A 9,478-nucleotide genomic window follows, 5' to 3' on the forward strand; every position below is an offset into this window, starting at 1 on the left:
TAATTTAAGTAACATTTGTTATTCTCCTAAATAATTATGCCAAGTATGGGAAATAAATTAAAGAAACATAAACTCTAAGGGTTTGAAAATAGGGTTAAAAGTAAGAAATCATTTAGAAATATTAAAGAATATTTATATTCATACTTATAATAATTAAATTATTGGATAATGAAACATGGAATATGAAGTTTAAATTAAGAAAGTTTTAAAAAAATTGAAATTAGATATAAAAAATGCAAATATTGCAACATGCAATTCTTATGAAAAAACATATAAAAATATAAATTTAACTCGAAGTATTATTTATTTATTTTAATGAAATTAAAATCAAACCATAAATGAAATTTAAAAATCATGAATTTCAATTTTTCGGGAATGGTTATTTATTTGTGAGCTTACTGTCAAAGTGTGCAAAAAACATTCTATGTACTTCTACGACACAACATACCTTAACTAATTGTTAAGATATGCATTTATTGCTTTGTTGTACTTGAGTTGATCCAATTGAAGTAATTCTATAGCTACTTTGCTATTAGGTAGGTAGGTGTGGCTGTGCTTGTGCTAAATTGAGATTATTATGATTCCAGACTATTTTAAACCCTTAATTAATATATTAAAACATCCAATCATATATTTGTTATTATTGAAATTAAATAATGAATCTTAAGGGTCATGGGGCTAATGGATATTACTAAGTGTTATGACTATTGATTTTCTAGGATGTTGCTGCAGAAAACAAACTTGCATGATTGGATGCATTTTATTCTTTCATTTCTCCCCCAGTCATCCAAGGAAGTAATTCTTTTGAATTCAGTCCTTTCAACTTTTATAGACCCAACAAATAAATTTCTTAATGTATCTCACCGACGGACCTATCAAGTTATTGGTGAATAAGTACTTGAAAAGAAATATGAAATCCATAGGATTTGTGAATTTTGGCAAGTTTTGTCTTTTTTATAATCTTAACATCTTGGATAAGAAATTGGCTGCACATGCCTTAATGAGTTCTCCCGTTAGTCATATACTCTAAGTCATTGATTTCAAATGAATTTCTACTAATTGCTATGACTGCGTTGCCAGTTCTTATAATTTCACATGAATAGCATATGATAATTTGTAGAACTAAAAGATTACGAGTTAGTAGGGCCACAATGCTGTTTATTGGTTGTTGGTTCATATACTCCGTAATATACTCAATACCATGTGTTAGACTTAATTACTAAGTTGTGATCTAGCTTGAAAGAGATCACAAGGTAATGTATTTGTATATTCATTACCTTTTGTCTTAGAGTTAAATTTCAAACTCTCGGCCGGGTTTTCTGGGAAAGGAACTTCTACAATTACATAAATTTTCCGAGAAAGAACTATTCAATTGCTTCTTTCATTATTCTTGCCAAACATCCGAGCATTTCTTTCGAAGTCTTGTAGGTTAACCTGTTGTGTATGTTTCATATGTAGGTGGGGTAGGGCTTTTCTAACAAAGGACTTTTTTCACAATATGGGGGAGAAGATGGGAGATCATGTTTTGCTTATTGTTGCTGAAGAAGAAGAGAAACTTGTTGCTGGAGCTCTTAACCTTATTGGAGGTGATACTCTGTTTGGTCGATTGTGGGGCTGCCTTCCTCAAGCTTATTTTCCTAATCTTCATTTTGAGGCCTGCTATTACCAGGTATATGGAGATGCATTTTGGATCTATCATAGTTTGTCAGTCTCCTTGAAGGACCGTAATATGCAATTTCATTTAAATGCTAAAGCATGTTTATCAGGAAATTTCTCTTTTCATTTAAGAACGTAGCTTTAGGATGTTTGGTTGACTTCTATTTCTGATGCTACAATATTTGAATTATAGTTATTGCTTTTTTTCGTTACTCTTCTTAGATTACATCAAACATAAATTTTTTTGAATAATCATGACAATTAGTAGGATAAAGGCTTGATGTTGCTGTACTCTTCTTATATTACAATATAACATTAGCTGCCGTGAGCTTCTAAAATGCATGGGACTTTCCAGTGGGTTCAGCATTAGTGTAAAAAAAGCTCAATTTAGATTCCCTTTTATGATTGAATTCAATACATGCATTATTGTAAAAGAAGATTGTAATGATCACAGTTGCTGGCAGTTTCTTTTTGTGACTATACACTTGAAACTTATTTATAATTCCTTAGCATTTAACTACTCCGTATAACGTTCAGCTATTATACTGCTGTACTTGTCTCTACTAACCATTAAGTTACCAAAAAAAAAGCAGTATATTAAACTAAATATTCTTCTATAATATTCTACTTATAGTTTACTTGGCATTTTGAATTTGTTCTCAAGGCAATTGAAGCTGCCATCGAGCTAAATCTAAGTAAGGTCGAGGCAGGAGCACAAGGAGAGCATAAGATACAGCGTGGTTATCTCCCTGTAACAACATACAGTTGCCACTACATCTTGAACGATGGTTTTAGAAAAGCTATTGAGGACTTTCTCGTGCGTGAAACAGATCAGGTGCATATGTGCCTATTTTACTATTAACTTATCTATATGATTGCGCTATTTTTCATGTAGAAAAAACATGTCAAACAAAAAGAGTGTTATATTGTCTTACTGATTTTATGTAAGAATTTTTGTTGCAGGTAAATGTTCCCTATGTGATCTTCTACATTTGACTTTTTTTTTTTTTTTTGAATGAAGCTAGAAACTTAAGATTTGTTTTGGGCGGCTATAGCTTTTTGTAAAACCATTATAAGGAAGCAACTTTCGTGTTCCTATTGCGGGTATTATATATATATTTTTCTTTTCAAAAAAGTCAATACAACCTTTTGACAGCTATCACACTAGCAATTTTGTTATAAAAAACAGCAGCCCATCATAAAATTTATGAAAAACAATGTGAGCACCGAAAATTCGGCCCCGGCCTCCCCGCCGCGCTGATTTGCTTTTTTTTTTTTTTTCGGCGAGGGAGTTTTAACAGAATTAAGTTTCGGGGTAAATTTTGGAAGGCAGATGGGTTTGTAGATAAGACACTACCCAAAGATTTCGCCCTCATTTTGTGAGGACTTTGTAATATGAGTTGGTTTCCTATAGACGCAAGCCCCTATAGTTAATTACCCCTTCCGATCTTGAGAGAGAACTTTCGATTAAGGCTAGTCGTCAATCAGATACGTATAGAATACGTGTAATCTGGCATATAGTAGTAGCATAAGCATAGGAATTTGAATGTTTGAAAGGTTAGAAGATTTGATATTTAAAATAGAAAATTTCACCATCGTGCACTTAAAGCGGATGGTGGGGGAATGGATGATAGACCCAATCAAGATCACATAGTTCCGTCATCTCGGGCCATCGTGGTCCTTGATCTACTTAGTCAAAGGAGGTAGTCAACCCAACCTGACAGAAGGATCCTTGTCGGCTGCCAGGGGTTGCTTCGTCCAAGGGTATCTTGTAGACCTGGGGTGAATATTTGCCTACGGGGACAAATTTGAATCCACCTTAGCTAACAAAGGACTTAGTGTCCTATCAATCATATCCTATTGATTCATATCTCAAGGATTTGATGCCACCAAGGAGCGTAATGGCTCTGGTTATAATCGGTATTTCATGGTGCTATTTTGCGGCAAAACCACTAGGTTCAGAGAGCCCCAGGTCATAACCGTTTATCTTGCGGTGCCATTTGGCGGCAAAACCGCTGGTTAGAGGACGCGTACCATGTCCTTACTGGTAGAAGATTATTTGAGAATGGATCATAGTAATATTTTCGACTAATCATTTGGCTCTATGTGAGCTTAAGTAAATTTTAATTTGTCCACCCGGCAAACTGTTGTGGAGGGTGAATGGATTTTGCTTTAAGTATGAATGGATAATTTCAATTTTAAATATTTTTGGGATTTTGAAATTTTTTTGGGATTTTTGGATTTTGAATGAATTTTTGGGAGGCATTTTGAAAATATTTGTGAACCCCTCTTGTTGAGATCTACATTCAACACGGCCATCATCGGGGTGTTTGAGGTTATTTCCATTTGAAAAAAAAAATTGAATTTTTGTGGATGAACCTTGTCCACTATATCGAGCCGTCGACAGAGGATCAGGTTTCGTAGGCTTTATGTCTTATTAGTGAATTCATACTATTATAGGCCTTGAAGGCATAATATCAATGCATTAAAACAAATATACCGGTCACCACCATCGTATATTTGTTTGATTGTTCGAATCATGTCTACTCCTATTGGTCCATATAGAAGGATCGGGTTCGAACTTGAATTCACTTGTTGACCCGCGCAGCATCCCTAGACGTCACATGTGTTTCTACATCATGCTCGCCGGGGCCCATGCGGGTGTTTGGGGGCATTTTATAATTATACCCTGTCTACTCCTTTTTACCTGCTTAGGAGGATCGAGTTCAAATTTAATAACCCGTGCAGCATCCCTAGACGTCATGTGTGTACCAATAACACGCTCGTCGGGGCTCATGCGGGTTGTATGATTGCTTTTACTCTATATTGCATGGATACTCCTATTTACGAGGCGTGCTGTATCGGACACGTGTCGGATACAGATATGCCTCCAATACGGCACGGATACTTGTCGGATACGATTTTGCCGTGTCAGATTAAAATATTATTTAAATTTGACTAGACACATGTATCAGATACGCGTGTCCTATTAAAAAAAACACGTATCCACGATTTACCCTATTCTTTTTTACTTTCCACCGTTTTCGCTCAATATCCATATTCATTTATGCGGCTGAAACATTTCAAAGAGCTGGGTTTTTCGTTTCCACACAAGTGTTCATCTTCTTCATTATAGTTGAAGGAGCGGCTCGATGACGCGAGCATAAAAGCAAACAAGATCATCCTTTGTCGACAAAGAGGCTTGACGATGCGAGCATTAAAGTCGTTAGGATAATCCTTCGTCGACGAAGCGGCTCGACAATGCGGACAGTGAAGGCGACTGAGCAGTGAAGGTTCATTTTCTTCGTCGTTCGTCGTTTTCTTAATCATAGGCTCGGTATCGAAACTTGGTACCGCTTGGTACCGAACGTTACTGGAACTCAGTATTGCTCGGTACTGCTCGATACCGAGCGGTACTGGAACTCAGTATTGCTCGGTACCGCTCGGTATTGGAACTCGGTATTGCTCGGTACTACTCGGTATCGAGCGGTATTGGAACTCAGTATTGCTCGGTATTGGAACTCGGTATTGCTCGGTATTGGAACTCGGTATTGCTCGGTACTACTTGGTATCAAACGGTATTGGAACTCAGTACTGCACGGTATTGGAACTCGGTGTTGCTCGGTACTACTCGGTACTGAGCGGTATTGGAACTCAGTACTGCTTAGTATTGGAACTCGGTACCGCTCGGTATTGAAACTCAGTATTGCTCGATACTGTAACTTGGTATTACTGGGTACCGCTCGGTATTGCTCGGTATAGAGGGGTACCGAATGGTACCAAGCGGTACCGAGAAGCTAAAACATGCTCTGTATCGCTCGGTATCTTTTCATAAAAATAACTTTAAAAATAAACAGCACTTCAAAATTACTCTTACAAAAAAAAAAATTATTTCGGGGGCGCTGCCTCCTATAACCTCCGCAGGAGGATCGAGTTTCAATTTTTTTGTCATTCAAATATTACACTTTGGTTACTTTATTAATTTTTATGTATTATTTATATATTATAATGTCGTATCCACGCCGTATCCGTATTCTGTATTTTTAAGAATTGGCGTGTCCCGTATCCGTATCGTGTCGTCTCCGTATCGCCGTATCTGTATTGGTGCAACATAGATTTTACTCATTTTAGTGTACCTATGTGTATATAAACTATGGTGCACGTGCGGGGGTACTTTGAAAGTATTTGCCGACGTCTTCTGTCTGCTTACAAGGATGTTGCGGATCCGGTGGCGTGGCGTTGTAGATTGTAGACACCTTCTGTCTGCTTGTATGAGTGTTGCAGATCCGATGACGTTGTATAGTAGCTTCTGAATTGAGTTGTTTGCTGCTTTGTACAGGCAGACTGTCGTGCACTACATGTTGCTTTCTGCAGATGGATTATAGTGCACTAACTAATCTCCTGCTTTAACCCATAGGTGCTCGTATTTATTGTGGTTTTCTTGCATTTTTCCTGCAGGCGATATATTTGACGTATAATAAATCTCCTACAGCAGTTCATAGGTGTTTGCATTTGCCACATATCATTCATCTTTACTTGCAAATGATCAACCTATTTGATTGACATTGTATAGGAGTTGACTACGAGGATAATGTAGCATCTATTATCCTCTACTACATAACTTGTAGGTGCTCGCATTTGCTAGAGGGGTTCCGCCTCGTCCGCCATCGATCATTACCCGTAGGAGCATTATTGTATATGCAATGAACGCTTCATCATCACCAATAAGCATTTGCATATGTTGTGATCTTCTCCCTTGTAGGTAGAAGATCCATTAATCCTTTGATACATCTTCCATCATAGCTTGTAGATAGGGCTGTTGTATTTCAACATTAGTAGAAAAAAGGTTGTATTCTCCACAATTCTCTTACTTCACTTGTGGGCATACCGCATTGATTGTGTATAAATACCACTTGTAGGGACTTCATGGCATTCATTGCATTTATTTTATGTTGTGCATCATCATTTGTAGGAAGATATTGTTTGCATGTTGATGTTTGCATTTTGTGGCATAAGAGCCCTCCATTTATTCAGAAGCTTCATGGGAGTATTATGGCTTGGCAAGCATTGATGGTGACTCCATTACTCTTGATGAATCTTCTACTACCACAAGAATTTTTCTATTCATTACAACTCATCTAATATTGCTTGCAAATACATTGCATTCCTTACAATGTTGCTTATGGATGATATGTGAACTTCTATTATCATGAATCATTGTTTTTTCTTGCATGAATCAAACATTTCTTAATTAAGATTGGCATTCAAATTGAAGTGACGATCCCGTTATGAAATTGATTTCTCAAGAAATCATTCATCTTCAATTTGGGTTCATATTCAAGTTCATGGCAAATTCGTTTCATGTTCAAATTTATTTAAAGTCTTTCCCATTTTGGATCCAAGTTCCTTGTTGTCACAACTTCTAGCTCAATTCATGGAAGCCAATGTTCAAGCAAGTCTTCCTCATCTGATTCAAGTCAAGTTCGTATTCTCTTTATTGTTGTACCGTTCAAGTTCAATGTCCACTCAAGTCTTTGCTTGAGTTTAAATGTCCAAGTCATGTCTTCTTAGTGTTTAAATTAAGCTCGAGTTTGAGCTCATTTTTGTTTCACTTCATTTAGGTCAAAGTATTCATTCAAAGGACCTGCAGTTCAGCTTGGATTCAAGCTCTTGTTCAAATCAAAGTCCCCTGCGTTCAATCAAGTCTTTGCTTCTCAAGTTTGAATCAAGTTCTCGTACCTTTCAACATCACTTGATTAAGTTTTGATTTAAGCCTGATTTTGTCTTAAATTATGCCAAAGTTAAGTTCATTTGATGTCCAAATAAAGTCCACTGTTTGTTCTAAGTCCTTATCCCATTTCGGACAAAATTTCGGCAGCCTCCCGGCGTCTCCACCATTTAGTGGAAAGACCAAGAGGCCGCCTACCCGCCACGTCAAGGAAGACGTGTACGGTTGGTGTTTGTGAGACAACGCGGCGGTGATTTTTTATGTTTGTCATCCACCACGCCAATAAAGGCGTGCATGGGTTTTTTGACGATACCTGTTTAAAAAAGACAGTTTGCTTTCCCCCCGCTCGGGGGTACTTATGAGTGACCCCGCCTCACCGTAGGTGCCGCACTGGGGTCCCATCCCACCACTCGCAATAAAGGCGTGCATGAGCAGTTTTCCTTTTCGCCACGAACATTAAAGTAGGGTTTTGAGTTTTGAAAATTCATACCTTCGTGGGGTAGTCGCACGGATCGAGGAAAGGAGAGAGAGAGAGGCACTTCAGCTTTTTTTAATTAATTATTAATAATACTAATTAATTACACTTAATACTAATTAATTGCACATTTAAAAAAAGATTAATTATAATTAATAATTAGTCATAAATAATTATAATTAATAATAATAAATTTAAATTAAAATAAATAATTATAATTAATTATAGTTAACAACATTTCTCCAAATGAACCGTTAAAGTGAAAGATCCAGTAAATAAATGTGTTGCCAAAATTAACATCATTTGTTGTTATGGAGGTTAGATAAATTGTAAATAACATCAAATGCAGGTCTTAATGGATATGTACTGTATAGAAGGATTGACAAACTTGATAACAAATTGTTGGGATGAAAAGATCATTAGATTAGAATGATGCATCTCTAAACAAAACAAATGGTTTTACATACATGGATATGTATTGGATGATGAACATATGAGTTCTAGTTAGTTTGGTTGATAAAGATCTTAGAAGTTATTGCCAAAATCGCCAATTCAAATGCCCTCTGACACTCGCAATAATCATACACAATGTTGACAGGTTGGCCCATGACTAAGTATGTGTCAGGCGTTTTATCTATAGGGACAAAATTAGATTCTATTACTTACACTTTGATCTCTGTGATTGGGAAGAACACAGATGTGTAATTCTTTTGGAACTTCGTTGTATTAATCTTCCTCTGTTGGGAATTGTGTGTTACCACACCTCTGTGTAATTCTTCACAAAGAAATTATTTGGGTTCCCCCTTTTGAAGCAGCCCAATCAAAATGGGAAGAGTTCCATGCTTTTCTTTTTATTGAGAAGATTTTTCTTGGTTAACAAAATTAAATGATAACTTGATATGTGTTTTTATATAATTTTTTTTAACTGTAGCTTTTCTCTTTTATTATATTACCGTACTTTTTCGGTTAGTTTTTAAACAAATCCATTGTTTTGCATCTAATTGTCATCTCTTACTGGCTTGTTTACTGGCTTTGTGCTTCCTTTCAGGTCAAACAAGTCATGAAATTGCTTAATGATTCTGGACCCTTCAAGGTTGGTATAGATTGAGAAACATCAATCACAGTTATGTAAATAGAAGCCTATCACTGTTACTCAGATTAAGCTCCTGCTGCCTCAACCTCAGGTGCCATTCTGTACATAGAAAGAAGACAACACTTGGCTTTTTGGTTCAGCAGATATAATTAGATGATATGCATAGAATATAATTTATTTTCATATTATTATGAAATAATTATGTCATTCTACTGCATTGTGATTGACCATCAAAGTTATAATTTATGAGCTTTCCTCGTGCATTCTTATCAATCTATTATCTGATTAGTTATAATCATTTATTGATTACTAATGCGCCCCATTGATTAATTATGGTGTAATTAATGGCTTGATAATGGATAATGGACCCCCTTAGATTAGTGATATGACTAAAAAATTCATATGATCGACAGATCAAGAAGAAATTTTCGGAATTAAATGTAGAAGCATCCGAACTCCAATTTTAACGAATTTATAGTTGAATTGAATGTCTTGATGAAGTGTACTTATCATGTAGAAACTAATA

The 9,478-nt window shown here is 36.1% G+C and overlaps 1 protein-coding gene across 1 annotated transcript; it reads left to right on the top strand.

The window, feature by feature from the left end:
* Positions 1-1,432: 1,432 nt before the first annotated feature.
* LOC110099540 lies at positions 1,433-9,225 on the top strand. The gene is made up of 3 exons (XM_020826733.2): positions 1,433-1,669; positions 2,321-2,491; positions 8,908-9,225. Exons 1-3 carry the CDS (start codon positions 1,499-1,501, stop codon positions 8,965-8,967), a joined length of 402 nt encoding a protein of 133 aa, XP_020682392.1. The 5' UTR covers positions 1,433-1,498; the 3' UTR covers positions 8,968-9,225.
* Positions 9,226-9,478: the final 253 nt, after the last annotated feature.

This window comes from Dendrobium catenatum, unplaced genomic scaffold (genome assembly GCF_001605985.2).
Source record: "Dendrobium catenatum unplaced genomic scaffold, ASM160598v2 original_scaffold_62511, whole genome shotgun sequence".
In the NCBI taxonomy this organism is placed as follows: Eukaryota; Viridiplantae; Streptophyta; class Magnoliopsida; order Asparagales; family Orchidaceae; genus Dendrobium; species Dendrobium catenatum.

Excerpts from the sequence above, each read along its gene's own strand:
- LOC110099540 (XM_020826733.2), top strand. The coding sequence starts at position 1,499 with ATGGGGGAGAAGATGGGAGATCATGTTTTGCTTATTGTTGCTGAAGAA. Across the intron at positions 1,670-2,320 it reads TTGAGGCCTGCTATTACCAG|GCAATTGAAGCTGCCATCGA; the intron begins GTATATGGAGAT and ends TTTGTTCTCAAG. Across the intron at positions 2,492-8,907 it reads TCGTGCGTGAAACAGATCAG|GTCAAACAAGTCATGAAATT; the intron begins GTGCATATGTGC and ends GCTTCCTTTCAG.